Source organism: Actinia tenebrosa, unplaced genomic scaffold, assembly GCF_029948245.1.
Source record: "Actinia tenebrosa isolate PJP-AT-01 unplaced genomic scaffold, QUT_ActTen_1.0 PGA_scaffold11__36_contigs__length_13525064, whole genome shotgun sequence".
In the NCBI taxonomy this organism is placed as follows: domain Eukaryota; kingdom Metazoa; phylum Cnidaria; class Anthozoa; order Actiniaria; family Actiniidae; genus Actinia; species Actinia tenebrosa.
In genome coordinates this window covers 1,634,414-1,652,230 of record NW_028292571.1, presented here as the reverse complement: position 1 = coordinate 1,652,230, position 17,817 = coordinate 1,634,414, and the positions used below count along the sequence as shown (strand labels likewise).

The 17,817-nt window shown below is 36.2% G+C and overlaps 1 protein-coding gene across 1 annotated transcript; it reads left to right on the top strand.

The window, feature by feature from the left end:
• The first annotated feature begins 1,597 nt into the window (after window positions 1-1,597).
• On the top strand, window positions 1,598-16,534 carry LOC116295448 (uncharacterized). The gene is made up of 9 exons (XM_031703250.2): window positions 1,598-2,032; window positions 2,525-2,850; window positions 4,581-7,874; window positions 10,256-10,354; window positions 11,807-12,033; window positions 12,700-12,815; window positions 13,049-13,112; window positions 13,423-13,447; window positions 14,050-16,534. The coding sequence occupies exons 1-9, from the start codon at window positions 1,923-1,925 to the stop codon at window positions 14,085-14,087; spliced, it is 4,299 nt and encodes a 1,432-aa protein (XP_031559110.2). The 5' UTR covers window positions 1,598-1,922; the 3' UTR covers window positions 14,088-16,534.
• The last annotated feature ends 1,283 nt before the right edge of the window (window positions 16,535-17,817 follow it).

Sequence of the window (17,817 nt, the reverse complement as noted above, 5' to 3'; positions counted from 1 at the left end):
AAAAAATCGTTACATATGTTTTGAGGAGGGGAGGGAGAAGGAAAAAATGGGGTAATGGGGAAAATCCAGGTTACACCCGGCATGAATGCTATAGAAAAAAGTGCAAGAAAAATAATCCACTAAGACAGGAGTCTTAAAATATGCGGACCCAGGAGCATGTGAGCAAAAAACAAAATTTCATTTAAAGTGCTACTATGACGAAAATCGCTCAAACTTGGATTCAGCTGAAACTTCCTAAGAATACTCTTTAAAGGTCCAATAATCACTGTATGAAGTGTTTTCTCGATATTCAGTACGAAAGTATGATATTTTTACGATTATTTTTTGGAGTCTGTGACGTCATACACTCAACATCGAACATCGCTCCATACGTTTCTTTGTAGTTTATGATCAAAATATCAGTAGTAAAGGGAGAAAGAAATGCCCAAACACCCCAAAATACAAATTATAGTCACAAGTAATGCGAAATAAGCACATTAGCCACCCTTTGGGCTTCATAGGAATAAAATAAATGAAGGATTTATATACAAAGAAATATATGTAGCAATGTTTGATGTTGAGTGTATGACGTCACAGACTCCAAAAAATAATCGTAAAAATATCATACTTTCGTCCTGAATATCGAGAAAACACTTCATACCGTGATTATTGGACCTTTAAAGAGTATTTTTAGGAAGTTTCAGCTGAATCCAAGTTTGAGCGATTTTCGTCATAGTAGCACTTTAACATGATTAATTAATATAGTGCATTCAAAGTTTTACCTTTCAAGGTAAATTAAATAACTCTTCTGGGAATTTTGCGATGCTTTAGTCATGGCCGAGTTAAAGCTTTAAAAAAATCGTTTAAAAATAGTTATTATTTGTTAATTAATCCTGTAAGATATTATCAATTGTTTATAGAAAAGGAAATTGCCCTTTTTAATGCTTTCTTATTTATCATCTAGTCGCTTAACTTTATCTGCGCGGAAATATTTATTCGCATAGTTTGTGGTCATCGAATAAAAGTTTTCACTCTCAAAATCTTCATACATAAAAATAATAAGGAAATCAGTATTTTCAGCCATACTTGCTTTGGTTCATTGTGCACGGTCATCTTATCACGTAATGGTACGGTTCAACCTCAAACGCAAAACAATACCTTTATTAGATATGAAGTTTCCAAACCATTCCCGTTCATTAACTGTGGCCAAATTTTAGAGCTGATTAAACTACAAATTTCATATCCTATTTGGAAATAGCAAAACTGGGACGAATTCCTGAACTATAAAACCTCCATTTCCAATTCTTTCTTCCTTTCGTATTTTTTATTTTTTACTTAATTGGTATGAACACGTGTTAGTATGCATAGTTAATAAAGCATTGAAATCCAGATGTAGTTAATTGTATTACGTCATTCCTTATTCATGTATGACAAGATTAGAATCAATTCCTGATTTCAAACCATCCTTTTTCAAATTTTTCCTTTTTTTCCTTTTATCTTTTCTCTTCGCTTTACTCTTCTTCACCACGTGAATTTGTTATGGGTATCCTGTGTGTTAGCCGCCAGCGAGCACAGTCCACCATTCAGCGGTGACCATGCGCTAGACTCGTAATGACACGAATCCAAATTCAACATGGCGGTTTTCTGTAAACTACTGAACTTCTTTTTCACTACAAAATACCTAGACTTCCTTGGAATTTAAGCCAGAAACCCCACCAGGAATTCCCCAGAGAGCTTGATAGATCACTTTTGTCCTGATTTAGTCGAAGAACATGTATCCCCAAGGCTAATAGCCCGACATTGCCATGGACGGTCTTCGGGCTTGATGTCTGGTGTATTTGGGCGCCTTCGATGGTGCATTGTTCACGTTCCCGCCACGTTGTGTGAACTTTTGAGCGCATAAATACTTTAGAATTGGACCGTATGTCTGTTGATGGATTACCATGATCAAGGGTAAGACCTCTTCGACTGGACTAGATGATGGGATCAAATACGTAGAAATACCTCGAGGATGGAAGCGAATCCTAGAAAATGATTCAATACACTACATCAGGTTCGTATTCAACAAAATACACACTGATAATTCAATTTTGAGACCACAAAGTAACTCTTTTAACACTTGGTTTAATCTTTTTACTAAATCATTGTACCGTTGTTTTGGTTTAACGGCAAGATACTCTAGTCACGGATGTTATCGAAAACTGTGATTGTAAACCCAAAACAAAGCGTCTGACCGAATACTGTGTGTATACCAATTTTATTTGTCCCGCTGTTATAATTTCCTATTTCTCAAAATTTAGAATTATTCTTATTGTGATTTTATGCTCTAGATTTTATTTTTAGTGTCGTAAACTGGATGGATTATTTTGAGCGGCGTCACGGAATATAAGTTATTTCTTATTAATAATTAGACAATTTTTTTTAACGATCAACATATATAATTTAGAATATTCTTAACTTTGTTATAAGAATATTGGTTTATAATTGTTAAAATATGCTATTTTGTTAATTATCCAATTACTAATTTTTGTTTTATGTTCTACAGCCCAAGTAGTTATTGTCTGAAGTCTTACGAAAATGTAATAGAATACCTAACATCAGATGGAACTTGCAAGTGTGGGTTGGACTGTCCACTTCTCATTCAACATGTTTTCAATTTTGATGCAAGTGTTCGAAATAAAGAGAGAGAAAATGCTTCCAAGGCATTTGGGACTGAGTCATCATGTAAGCTGTGTGAAAGCAATCGACTAAAAGGAAACCATAGATCAGAGCAGGGTCTAGCGGCAAGTCCATTGAATCAGACACTGAAACACACAGCTAAAAAAAATATTAAGCCTTCAACTTTTGATGGCACTCTGACGTCCAAGAAAGGTATATTTGGGCAAATTTGATTACCGTTCAATTTTAATCACATTCAAAAAGTATAATATATACACTGAAGCATTTTTATTATATTATTAGATATACTTCCTGTTTTCAATGTCTTTTTTATTTTATTAGAGGAATTTTTTTATTATGCGCAGTAATCAAGCAAAATGCTTCTATTTTCGATTTAAATAATCAAGTAAGGTTTCTTGATCATTGATATATGGCTGCTGCTGTTCAAATCCTTCAAGGGCTTGAAAAAGTCTCAGACAGGCTCACTAATTTGGATTCAAAAAGATAGTGACTTCAGCAATGTAGTGTCTGGCAAAGAGTCTTGTAATAATTATCATACTGATCCTATAAGACTAAAGCTAACCATATAGCACTAAGATCAAAATTACATGGAATGAATAATTTTGACTTATTAGGATGCTAAAAGCAAATTTGATCTGTAAATGAGCTATGTCCAGATGTATATCAGCACAGAGCTCATTTCAAAATTTGATAAAATTAGAGGATTTTCTAGAAATATTCCTAGAGTCAATCATGTAACTAAACATTATTCGATTTTAAAAAAAAAGACTTTTCCACATGATTTTTATTTTACTTTACGGTCGTCAGCTTGTACTGTTATGCATCCCAGCCATCAAATCAAGACATAGGGCTGTCAGAATAAGGCAAAGCACCGGCAATGGCTTTCAAAATTAACCGCCGACTACTTTTTTTTTCAATAAAATACCACAGCCACCTACTCATCTACTCCAAACTATTCTGAAAGCCCTGAGATATAGGTAGTGAGATATATGTTGGTCGTGCTTTTTTCTCCTTAGGACTCTAATTACGGAACTCTGTTCCCATACATACTAAAAAAATATTGTATTTTTTGCACTACGATGTGAAGACCTACGAAGTGTTTAGTCTTATTTCACCGGCTGCATGACCTCAAAACATGCCATATTTTTCCTCTTAATGGTGAATGCAGCAAAAATCTACTTAAGGTATCTATTAGAAGCATATTTCTTGCAAGAAAAATGCATTTTTCAAGAATGAAGTTGGAAAATACTTTATATTTTTCGACAAGAAGTTGTTTTTTTCAGGTCATGAAGTCAGCAGAACAAGACTAAACACTTCGTAGGTCTTCACATTGTAGCACAAAAAATACCATATTTTTTCTCTTCTTGGCGAGTTAATAGCAAAAATCTACTTTAAATATCTACAAAGAATATATTTCTTGCAAGAAAAGGGGATTTTTATCATTATTTAGTGCGCTAAGGCCTAAGGCAAACATCGAACTTTCCATGCACCGAACTCATTAAAAACAATGGATATCAGGTGATAATGAGGCGGCATTCTTTGATGTTATTAAGTTCGGTGCATGGAAAGTTTGACGTTTGCCCTAGGCCTAACTTACCTTTTATCACCAAAAAAGCTATCCGAATCCCCTATCTTTTTTTACATTCTCGCAAAGCTCAAACCCTGTAGAATGCCAGCTACAATGGCCGATTTGATCATGTGACCTCTTAGTGCAAGTCGCCTATTGGTCATACTATGTGTCTTTACTCTTATTGGTCATAGCGGTCAGCCAATCAGATTGTGATATGCTCTGTTTTTGTAAAAATCATCGTCATTATCATTATTATTATTATATTCATCAACATAATACCTATAGGAGATATTTGATAATTATATTTTGTCACTATTACAAACAGTGGTATATTTCTCCTATTATTTTTCAGTTATTGGTCACTCTCGCACCAAATTAGACTCTCCGAAAGTGAAGAGATCGAAGAAGGCATCAAGTCCCTTTTCTGATGTTCCAAGTCCACCACCAATTCCAATAAGTAGCCCAGTACAAAATGTTCCAAATAATCTGGGTGCCAACCAAGGACCTCTTCCGAGCTTCGCAAGCATTGTTAGTAGCTCAAAATTTTTTAATCCAGGACCCAATAGAGGACCCTTGCATCCTACTGGTTCACTACCCTTAAAAACCAATGAACAGAATGCATTTGCTTTTCCGAAGCCTGTTTCAACTGCAGTAACATCACCTCCATCACCTGTTGTTACCACCTCATCTGCAACTATCTCTGCACAGGTCTCGGAGACAAATCAAAATCATCTAGAGAACTTGCCTGTGGTGAATAGAATTCTTGCACCAACAAAATCAACCCCAAGTGCTAGAGTTCTGGTTGGGGGTAACGCCAATACAGCAATTTCATCGGCATCATATATTTCTGTATCTAAAGCATCTAGTGTTTCAGTTCCTTTGACAACTGTAGCATCAATCATAAGCACACCTACATTACCTAGTTTATTTTCACCACTGGATGGGGCAGCAGTATCAACAGAGGCAGCCAAATTGCCTTTAAGGGCTATGTCTAAAGCAAAACCAAGAGTTAGATTACCAAGGGCAAAACCTAAGCCAAAAACAGATCAGAAAGCAGGTTCAAAATTGAAAGCGGCCAAAGGTCCTACCAAAGTTACTCCAACTATGTTGACTACTGTATCGTCCATGCAACCAACATTCCCGATACCTAGTTTGGCTGCTACTGCAGTGGTTTCTAGTCCTACGTCATCATACTGGCCAATGCCTCCATCATCAGTAATGGGCAATATTAACCAGGCACCTTATCAGACCTCTACTTTTAATCCTTTGAGCTCGACAGTTCCATGCACTCCTGCAAATCTAATTGGCATATCAACTGTCAATTCCTCAACTAACTCAACATTTGCTAGACATCAAGAGTCAGTTATACACGTGCAGTCCATTGCATCGTCTTCAATTCAGACATCACAGAATTACCAGAGTCAAGGTGTTAGATCACAGTCTTTAGCCCAAAGTGCCACAGGAGGAGGTAGTGTTCAAGCACAAGCTAGTGGCAGTCCTGTGGATGGAAAGGGTAGTACAGTGAGTCAAGTACTCACTGCTTCAATAAATTACCCTGTAGTAGCGACCCCTAGAATACAAGCCCAGGCAGGTATGATGTATGTTGCTGCCACACCTGGTGTCAATGTGTTTCCTTCAAACTATCCTTATATGGCAGCTTCAGTGCAACAGATGCAAACTTCTCAAGGCACATTTACTCAAACTCAGAATGCCAAGAGCTCTTTGGCTGTATCCACAATGGTCACTACCAGTCAGCAGCCTATGAATGTATCACAGGTTGTGATGTCAGAAGTGGGTGCCAGTCAAAACCAGGGAAAAGTCAGTTTCCAGGTTCCTGGAATGTATTTACAAGGAGCTGCTCCAAATCAGATGTTTCCTTTAAATTCACAAGGCTTCAACATGGGTCAGTATAAAGGAGCATATCAACTGCCTGGTGCAATGTATCAAGCTCCAGTACAGGGAGGTGCAATGACGTTCATAGCACCAAGTGCTGCTAAGGGAACATATCCCGGAGTCCAGGCACTTGCTACGGGTAACCTTGGTCAATTTGCATATCAAAATCCATATATGTTTGGAATTGCAGTCATGCAGTCTACAACCAACCAGGCAACAAGTGCTACAGTTACAAGTACTAGAAGCTCTCCTGCTTCTTCAACATCTGTCACTACATCCCTCCAGATGATACAACCACAGACTTTACAGAATCCTGCGGTTGCTGCAGCATTTGAATCTTTTGTTCCCATTGCACCGGCAGCTGGTGGACAAGGTCCAAGGTTTGCTCAGACATTAGCACACCTTGCTAGTGCATATAACACTTTCCCGTCACCAGGGATTCTTCAAGGTTCTAATGCGAATCAGATACAGCTGGCGTACCAGATGATGCAGATGGGCTCAAATCCAAATTCAGCACATCAGCAACAGATGGCGGGTTTGATTACATCTGATGTATCACTAAAGCACCCTATAACCCAATCTGTTAAGCAAAATCTATTGTCTTCAATGGCAGCAGCTGCAGTTACAACCAAAGGATCAACACAAGTGACCACTAAGCCTCAGTCAGTTACTCAGTCAGCTACCTCTACGATAACATCCCTTGCTCAAACAACAAGGGAAAATGCAGCAGGCATGAGGTCACCATACTCTACAGGAGATGCCATTTCCTCATCTTTATCCTCTCCGTCTTGTTCTACAGCTTTCTCGCCCCATACTACTGCATCTGTTTCAGCACAAAATACTCTGGCAGCTTATCAACTAAGTACTGATGGCTCATATGACCAAAGGACTTTACAAAGTCCACCTCGGAACCAAATTCCATCTATAACAACTAGCTCTGCAGCAGGATTTTGTAGCTCTACCAGGACTTCTCATCAGAGTACGAGCAGTGGGACAGGCCCTTCTAAGACCAGTACAAATACTCACGAGTCTCAAGTGTTGTCTCATTTTGAGCCTAGCAACTGCAATGCTAGTAAATCATCAATGAAAAGTATATTTTCCATGGCCAATGAAAAGGCCAGCTCAGTAGCATCAGAAAAATGCCAGGGTCCTGTGGTTACAGATTATAATGAACAGCCAAAATCTGCGAATTATGGCACATATTCATCAGATCAAACACAGAAATTGACAGTTGTTTCTCCGAATGGAAAAGATGCTGTGGCAAAAAAGCCTTCATTTGAGATAATTTCTCAACAACATCAACCCCCTATGTGTGATAGTAATAATGTAAGTCCTTTGAGAACTTCAAATTTTCCGGTTTCAACTGAGCACAGAAACTTAAGTATCAATAAGCCTTGTACGACAGGCAGTGTATTAAGTCCAACAGAAAGGCCTTCATTTATTAGTACAGAGAGAGAAGGTGGTTTAATACCTTCTGATTCTAAAACAGCTACCAGAACAGTAGTAGGAAATGACCCTGTAGCATTGAAACCAACTAAATATGAATCAGATGCCAATTACTATGCCACTAACCCACTACTCGGCATGAAACGATCATGTGAAGCCATTGAAGTTTATCCTGACCCTCCTGAAAGTACGGACTGTGATGATGATGAAAAAGATGATTATTGTAGCTCAAATGAAGACTCTATGGAGAGGGATTCGATGCGTGATGATGGTTCTATGGAGACTGTTAGAGATCTCCGACAGCATGGTATGCATGTTAAAGACATATAGCACAACCTAAAGAACCTGTGGACACATTGAAAATTTTTGTTAAATCTTCTATTTATTCATCTTGAATGAGAAATGAAAATGAGCTTAAAATTGCTTTGTTCCTGTGCTTATTGACTGCAGAATAAATTGTGGTATTTAATATACAGTGGCAGGCTACCTGGAAGTGATTAGACAAGAAAGGAGGGCATTGGACAAGGAAAATAAGAACAGGGAAGCATAATGTAGGGGAGGACAAATACACACAATGTTTTATAAAGTAAAATCATAGTGATGCATGTAAATCTTACAATTTCTTAATTCCTGGTTACTGTGCTAAGCTCCATACTTTGAACACTCCTACAAGCTTTTTATTCTTCTTGACAAATTTTTGACAAGTTTTAATTGTGCTCTCTACCTCTAACCAATTAGATATTGGTGCTTCACCTTGATGTTTGATAGGCAGAGTTTGTACGTTGATGTAATGATATCGAAATATTAAAGTAAAGCTCCAAAACATAATTGGTTAGCGGTAAAGAGAACGATTAAAACTTGTCAAAAAGATGTCAAAAAGAAATTGAAAACTTGAAGAAGTTTTCACGGTACGCCGTGTAGGCACAGTAAGTAGAGATGTAGTTTTCAGGAAAGAAGAAAAAGAAAAGAAATAGGATACAATGGAGGCAAAAATCAATTCCAACTGCTGTCATTTTTTGTTGAATTTGAAAAATATTAGTAAATACACACAAAATCTTAACTCTGTATGAGTTCTAAAGCTTGAATATATTTATATATCTTGTAATGTCAGTGTAAAATTATGAATATTCTGCAGTCAAACACCACAGAGGAAGGTTCAATTTTTAAAAAACATTTTCAACTGTGACCACATTTTTTGTAAGAGGTTGTGCTTTTATGTAACAAATGACCTGATTTTGGGTATATTTTTTATCTATTTTTAAATTGGTGTGTGATTTTGATTCAAAATGAGGTAATTTTGTGCACAAATTACTGCTGAAAGGCAAAACTAAAAATGTAAATTACCTATTACTTGTTCCATCATAATCGTAATGAAAAAATTTGGTATTTATTTTATCTATTGGCAAAGATGAGCATTGGAATTTACCTACCTTTTTTACTATAGTTTTTTTTAATAAAATGGAAGGGAAAAAAGACCATTGGCCGTCACGTAGATGGTAAAATTGACAGCTGAGGACCTGTGTGCATTGGCATTATTGCAAGAGAAATATTGTACAATGAATTCTGCTCTGAGACATTTCAACCTGCTGAGCCTTTCTTGGCAATGCCATTGCTCACAAATTTAGCTAAAGGACTTCTTGTAATGTTTTCATAAAGTTAAGAAAAAAAATTTGCTGCTCTATGCTATGTCACATTGCAAGATTGGTTCATGCTCAAGCCCATGCGTCTCTAACCTAGTTATGTGTTTCTTACCACCAGTGTTATCTGTTTCTTACCACCAGTGTTATCTGTTGATGAGAATGCATTTGTGCAAAAATGTATTTAGAAATTGGACAAAATTAATGTATGTCTTCTGGAATTGACAGCATCCAATATTGGTTCTTGTAAACACATATCAAGCTGTAGAAATCCATGGGATATAAAGGGGCACTTAAATGAAAATTTAATTGTCAGCTGAAACTTTACTGGAATAATCTTCAAGAGTATGGTTTCAAGTTTTTTTCTCGGTATTCCAATGGGGAGTATTTGTTATTTTAGTAAATTGTTAATGGAAACTGATGTAATTTACTCAACACTCCATACATTGCTTTGTAGTGCTTAAACCATTGTTTATTAGACCCTTGAAGATTATTCCAGTTAAGTTTTAGCCAAATCAATTTTCACCCAAGTGCCCCTTTAAATTGAAAAAAAACTTTTTGAAAACAAGTGTTAGGCATAATATGAATCCAGGTATACACCTAATTGCAGGGAGATTGTCATATAAAAATGATAAGAAATAGGAATTAATGAGAGTTATTGTTTTTTGATACTAAAGTCCCCTAGATTGATGAGAATAACTGTTGTAGTGACATTGTCAACGAGAATAAATCAAAAGCCAGTCTATACCTTCAAAACAGCCAAAACAATTACTTCTGTTTTGCTTAAAAATAATTAATAACTAGTAGTTTTTTTTATATGACAGGATTCTTGCAATTAGATGTAAATTTATTTGTCTAGCAGTTTTGTATCCTAAAAGAAATCATCCATGAAGGAAAAATAAAAGCCAACTAGGAATTGAATTTTGAGTTCAAGTTTATCATTGTTTTTCGATATTTATTAGAGAATTACAATATTCTTAAGGTATCGCACTCCCTACTACCCTTTGCTGTCAGCTAGTCTAGTGTTTCTGATATTTGTAATGTTATGCAGGTGATGATCAACATGTTGAAGACAAATTTCTCATCACCAATCAAGTACGGAATCCAACCAAAGACATGTACAATGGGGGATGTAATGAAGTTCTTAAGGGTAAGAATAAGTGTGGTTAAGTCTTTGTTTTTGTGTGAGAAATATTTTGAATTAAGCAAGGGTGGTATTGTCAGTGGCAACATCAAATTCCATGTAAGAGCATTGAGATCCCTGTTTTAGTTGGCTTTAAGAAAGCAATAATGATAAAATTATTTTTATGTTCCTGTCTTGAAAAAGGATGGTGCAGCACCATTATAATTCCAGGTTCCATTCCTGGACATGCTACATTCCTTGACAAGGGTAGTGTGGTGCTTTTAAAATTCCAGGTTCCTTTCCTGGACATGCTACATTCCTTGACAAGAGTAGTGTGGTGCTTTTAAAATTCCAGGTTCCATTCCTGGACATGCTACATTCCTTGACAAGGGTATTGTGGTACTTTTAAAATTCCAGGTTCCATTCCTGGACATGCTACATTCCTGGACAAGAGTAGTATGGTGCTCTTATAATTCCAGGTTCCATTTCTGGACAAGGGACATAGTGCCATTATGATACCAGGTTCAATTCCTGGGCATGGTACATTCCTGGACCAGAGTAGTGTTGTACCATTCTAATTCCTTGTTACACTCCACTTAGGGTGGAGTGGTGCAATTATAAATCCAGGCTCCATTTCTGGACATGTTACATTCCTGGACAGCATTTTTACATAGTAATTATAACGTACTGTGCCTAAACTTCATAATAATAAAGAAGATCCCAAATTTGCTGGCATAAGGTTGTAGTCAGTTGTAGTCATGCAAAAAAATATGATCCCCCTAAGCAAGGCTTGTAGCTTCTTTCAACAATTGTGCATCCCCCCCCCCCCCCCCCTTTTTCTGATAAAAATTTTCCCATCCCCCTTTTTCCTATCACAATTTTCCTGATCCCACCTAAATTTCAAAAGCAAGGTATGACTGAGCTAAAACTTAATTGGCTGGTCACCATGACTAGCCATTATTTTTAAGCCACTAGTTGCTATAAATCTACTTACAGCTTACCTACAACCCACTGACACTCTACCCACAAGCTATCAAGAAATGTGTTGATTTACCTATCATCAGCAGCAGAACTAATCAACCACCATCTTACTACCATCATCCAGTGGGGCATGGGGGGTACCAAAACTGCCAAACTGGTTAAAAATTGAGCAGAAAACACTATACCACATCAAAGATCAACCAAAACTGTATTTAGGAACTTTACATTTTTACTCAAATTCACCAAATGCTAGGGAAATGATGGGAACTGAAATACCTTGTAGATAATTGGATTTCATTGAAAAAAATGCCAAATCCTTGTACTGCAGACTTGGATGAAACTGAAAAAACCGGACTCCAAAATATTTCCTGCAAAACAGAATTAAAAAATTGAACAAAACCCTAACTCCAATGTCTCCCTTATCATTATTATGATCATCACTAATAAAACACTAAATAAATATCCACATACATGAATAATTCTGTTCCTTTTTTCTAGAACAAGAAATGAAAAATGAGAATGTTGGAGTGAACATGAAGGCCAACCAGGCATTCCCACCAGCACCTTTTAGAACAGAAATGTTAGGAGAACTACCCATTACCCATGTGAGGCCACACTTTGATATTGGTGATGTGGTTTGGGCACAAGCAAGGGGCCTTCCATCTTGGCCTGGGCAGATTGTTGATGAGAGCAAAGTTGGTAAAGGAAGGGCAGATGAGGGAAAGGTTTGTTTTTACTCATGGACAATTGCCAGGCCTTAAAATAACGGCCAATCAGTCACCAGTCATGATCACTAGCCAAATTAGTTGTAGTTTAGTCATACCTTATTTCTGACTAAACGTTACTGATCAGAATGACGGGCAAGGCAAAGATTTGACCAGATAAGTCCCAGTTGTGGCCAGAAATTGTCCGACGTCTGGCTGTATTAAGCCCTGATTGTTCTGTTCAAAGGTTTTGCATGTAATATTTCAAAAATGAGTGAGAGTGTTTCATTAGGGTTTCCAAACACAAGCAAACATTTGAAAGCACAAGGCCGTAGGCCTAGTGCTTTTATTGTTTTTGAGTGTTTGGAAACCCTAATGAAACACGAAGCACGAGTTTTTGGAATTACTTCTCTAATGAGTTAATAATTCATAATGCAGGAAAAGAAATCCTTGTTTTATTTATTTTTATTTAATAAACATAGAACAGTTGTATGGGAAAAAAATTAATAAATTATAGATCCAACCGAACTTTGTCAGCAAATTCGCTAATTGAAAATTGTCATTTCCGTCCTTGACATCTCCTTGAATATTTTCATGGGAATCTTGCATGAACACTCTTTGTAAATAGAGCATTCCTTTCAGGTCTTTGTAGATCAGTTGAAAATCCCATGTTTTTGTCTATTTTAGAAATGGGTGATGTGGTTTGGAGACCACACCTTCAGTCAAGTTGAGGTAGATCGCCTCAAAACTCTCAGTGAAGGACTCAGAACGTTAGATGATAAAGCAAGAAAGAAAAAATACAGGTAAATTCAAAATAACAAAAGGTTTTATTTGGTTGGCTTACTAAATCTATCAAAACCAAACCCTTCTACTCATTCTTTCAATGCATTATAAATTTCTAATTTCTTGGAAGAAGTTCTTAGTGCAGACCTGATTGTACCTCATACACCAAACAAGAAAAAAGATTACTTCTCACCTACGAATTCTTTAATTACCTCTCCTCAAAGTTATATATTTCTATTTTTTATGTTAACAGAGCTAAAAAAGCCAGGATAAGTATGGAACAAGCTATTAATGAAGCTCTTGAAGAATTAGAAGTGGTAAGTTTGATGTTGGAATGAATTTTGTAAAATGCATAATGATTATGCATCAATCTTAGTTATAATGTAAAGGAGAATTTTTATATAAATCTATATTTTTTACAAATTTTTATATAAATCTATATTTTTTACAAATTTTTACATAAATCTATATTTAGTATCAATAAGGACATATAGTAATAAATAGAGTATGCCAATAAATGCTTCTAGTTTTACATTGTGTAAAGAAATGGCACACACACACAAAAAAAAACATGGATCAATAATAATAAAAATGTTAACCATTTTTTCCTCTCAAATTGTTATTCAGAGAGAAAGATTAAAAGCAAAGCAAGGTAATAGCAGTGAATGTAAAGTTTTTACACTGTCTTAAAATTAGCCAGAAATTATACTCCAAAATCCTTTCTGATCTTCAGTTTGATTTGTTCTTCTTTATGTTTTTAACATTCATGTGAGGGAGCGGAGCTCATGTAAAAGTAGCATATCAGGCAAGACTGAGAGAATGTTTGCTCTAGTTAATCAGTATGCTTGTAAATAGTCAACTAGTTTGCCTCCTTGACAGTTGGGATTCTTAACACACTTTAGGTTTCTTTGATTATTTCTTTATTACAGTTTATTAATTTGTGGACTAGAGTGCAAACAATATAACCGTGAAACTTTAGTAATACTAAATAGCACAATTTCATGCAAATTGCATTGTTTTCTATTGTTTAATTAGCACTATTTTGTACTATTTATTAATTAGTGTTTCACGGATTAATTGTTTGCACTCTACATGTAAACTAGCAGTTTTTTTTAGTATGAGCCCTCTCCACTTAGTGATATACATGATTCTGAGAGCTGAGAAACTCCAAAAGCAATTCAGGTTTCGACAAATACAGGGCAATATGCAAGGAATTTTTTTTATTTAAAGCTCTGTATTCTGCTTGTTTAATAGGTATGCGAGCAAAGACCAAGAAAAAACGTCTTAGATGATAATCTTCCTTTAACAATGCTCAACTCTGGACCTGACATTACAAAAATGGGGTGATTATTGATTGAGCTTGTACCTTAAAGATGATGCCGTCTTCACTGATGGATGTGGTATCTCTATATGTGTAAATAGTTCTGATATTATGTCATTCTATGGCTTTGTAATTATTAATTCTTTTCATTGAAACATATTACCCAATTACTACATACTGTAGGAAGAATAAATAAGTTATATAAACTATTTGTATAGTTTTTTTTGTATAGATACAAGACCTAATTATATTTATAAAGGAAACAGGCAGCTGATCGCATGAGTAGGAAACGAAGGCAGATCCAAGGGAAAGATCTAGGAGGTCAGGATTACCTCTTCATTCCATTTCCTTATTGCTGTTTTTACAATATTGTGAGTTTATATTACTTGTATATTTAGTTCAATATCTGCACCCCTGGATCTACCCTTGAAATTACAATGGCTACCAAAGTTTGATCATTAATTTAAGGAATAATTGCCTGTTAATATTCAGTAACAGAATTTGCTGATAGTTCAGAGTCCAATCGGCCACGTTTTCAGATGTTAAAATTCTAAAACAATACATAGGTTCTGTGGAATGAAATTTTCAAAATTGCATCAAATCCAAAAAGATCAGAAGATATGATGCTGTAGATCTGATAAAAATGTGTACAGTAGTGAACTGACTAAACATTTCTTCCAAAATTTTCTTATTGCTGAAAGATAGGAACATGGTATAAGATACATTATTTTATTCCCACCACTAAATGTGTTTGGTGATCCATATGTTTGGACCGTACATGAAATACTGCATCTAAAGCCTTGCAATCAATTATGAATTTTAAGATCTGAAATGTGGCCTATTGAACAAAGCCCACTTAATTCAGGTTTTGTTTGCCTATACACTGCTTTGCACATGAACACCTTGCTATTGTAGAAACTTACTTAATTTGTGTAACTTATCATATACACCTGTTTTAGTAAACATTGTCATCGCCAAAGGGGAAAGGCGATAGGCAAAAAGTGATAGGAGAGGTCATTCCAAGATCCAAGAATCCAAAAATAATAACTAGCGTTTAATTCTGTTTCTTATTATTATCAAGAGCATGGATCTTGGTGTTGAAACTGATTTAATGTTCTATGCATTTCACAAAACCATTTTCATGTCGGAATGACCTATTGCCTATTGCCTTTGGCGATGACAACGTTTATTGAAATAGGGTGTATGCCTTGCTCTTAATTGAACCCACCAAATACAGACAATTTCTCAGGTCTTTTTGGTTTTCACATAACAAAGTCTGTATTAATTGTCTAAATCTGGCTTTGTACAACTCGGCCCTAAGTGAATATTTCAGCTAAAAGATACTGCTCAGGAATATAGTTATTTTTTAGAATATTGGTGTTTCCTTGAACCAGGAAATATAATGCCACTTACACAAGTTCTGTACAACACCATGCTGTGTTGTGATTGGCTGATTTGTTGTTTAGTGCATTTTGATTGGTTCAGACTATGCATGGTTTGCCAAGTTTCCCACTGATATAAATCAATAGAGTGCAAATAATTAATCCGTAAAACACTAATTACTAAATAGTACAAAATAGTGCTAATTAAACAATAGAAAACAATGGAATGTGCATGAAATTGTGCTATTTAGTATTACTAAAGTTTCACGGTTATATTGTTTGCACTCTAACCACTGTGTGAATATGTAGTAGTGACAGTAGAATTTAGTATGAACAAACAAGTGGATTATTTTTAATCTATTCTGAATGGTCATGCCGCAGTTTCATCTAATAGTAATAAGCCTTTTCATAGTTTAAGAATTGATTCCACTGCGCATGCGATTTTATCCCGAATTTCTCACCCCTTGTTTAATTAAGAACAAAAGAAGGTTTAGACAAAAGAAAGTGAGAAATTCGGGATAAATTCGCATGCGCAGTGGAGTCGATTCTTAAACTATGAAAAGGCTTATAGGCAACTTGTAAAGTGATTTTATTTGGCCTGTGAAACAAAATTGAGTAATAGCCAAAGTAAAACAATAATAAAAACGATGGAAATAGTGTTAATACTGTATGTTTTATGCTTACTATTTTTAATAGGCCAAATAAAATTACTCTAGGGGAAAAAGACATCTTTTTTACCAAGTTTGGCTGAACTTTCTGAGGTTTTGCTCCTGTTATTTTCAATCCCTGTCCAACTAGTTTGTTTATACTAAAGCCATTAGACCTCTCACCCTTGTGGGCTATGAATGAAGCAAATAGCCCATCTTTGTGCACCTTGTGGGCCATCCAATGTTGTAGGTCTAATAGTTTAACAGATAGGGATGTCCCTTAAAATGCTGACAGAATACTTTACCATGTAGGATTGTAAAATCTGGCTAATTTTTAAATGCTGTTAGCTTGCCAAATTTTTAATTAAAATATTTTTGTAGCTTCATAATAGCCAGCTATTGACAAGACAACATGTGTTTTTGAAACCCTTGGCCATTGAATCAAAGTAGATTTATGTGTTTATTCCGAGTTGTTAAACCAATATATATACATTTTTCCAGAGGTGTCAGTTTTGAGTGTCTGGGAGTGACTGTAAGCAAATAACCATGTCTTCTTCACTGGGGGAGGAGTGTGGTGAGTGTCCTATTCAGCGAAGACCAAAATTCTTTTCACTGGGGGAAGCAGGGGGATGAGAGTCATGTCCAACAAAGCAGGGGGGAAGGTTGAGTGTCCTGTCAGACAAAGACCAACTTCTTCTCCAGTGGGGGAAGCAGGGGGAGAGTGCCCTATTCAGAGCAAGACCAAAATTCTCCCCACTGGAGGAAGCAGGGGAAGGGGAAGGAGGGGAAGGGGAAGTGGGGGGGTTAGTGTCCTATCCAGAGCAAAGGGGGTGAGTGAGAGGGGGGAAGTGAGTGTCCTGTGCAAATCCTTTTCACTGGTCAAAGCAGGAAGAGAGTGTTCTCAAAGGGCATGAACTATAATGCACCTGACCTCAGGCTTCCATTTAACCAGCCTCAGCTGAACTGGACTGCCTGTATATAAGAATTTTTTTGTGATTGATATCAAATTTATACAAAATTTTGATCCCTAATCCATAAATAATCCCTTGATTTATTCATACGTTCCCGATCCCTCTTCTGTGATCCCTTATTCGTAGTATGTGATCCCTTTTCACTCGTCATGATCCTGTCCATGGCCCACCACTGCATGAGCACCTGACCATTCTTTTTAATTAAACAAGGTCTCGGAGAATGGACCGAAGGCAAACTAATATTGAATCCTGGCTGTAACGTTTTAGGTTACGGTATGGGTTTTCCCCGATATTCACAAAAACGGCTCTTGGTGGCTTTTTAAAACTGGTACTGACCTACTGAGCCCCGTTCACACTGGCGATTTTTGTGGCAATTTTCGGAAATATGAAATCTTTTGTCTCATCCGTCTTCAAAAGAGACATTCGTCTAGGAAAATCATGGTCTGAAAAAAAACTTTAGAAGTAAATTCTTTACTATTATTTATTATGGACAGAATCGCAAAAAAAAAATCGCAACAAACTTCGCCGCAAACATCGCTAGTGTAAACGGAAGGCGAACAAACGAAGACGTATAAAACAAGATACTAACTATCGGTTTATATAAACGCAGAACAGTACTTCGAAAAAGTTGCAAAATGACGGACCTTTTTTGCGCCAAAGAAGTTGAATTTCCCTCCAAAATCCTCAATATATCCCAGTAT

What these genes read in the sequence shown, in the direction of transcription:
- LOC116295448 (XM_031703250.2), top strand. Translation starts at nt 1,923, where the DNA reads ATGATCAAGGGTAAGACCTCTTCGACTGGACTAGATGATGGGATCAAA. An exon ending in ATGTAATGAAGTTCTTAAGG is followed by an intron (nt 10,355 to 11,806) that starts GTAAGAATAAGT and finishes CCTTTTTTCTAG; the next exon opens with AACAAGAAATGAAAAATGAG. An exon ending in GAAGGGCAGATGAGGGAAAG is followed by an intron (nt 12,034 to 12,699) that starts GTTTGTTTTTAC and finishes TGTCTATTTTAG; the next exon opens with AAATGGGTGATGTGGTTTGG.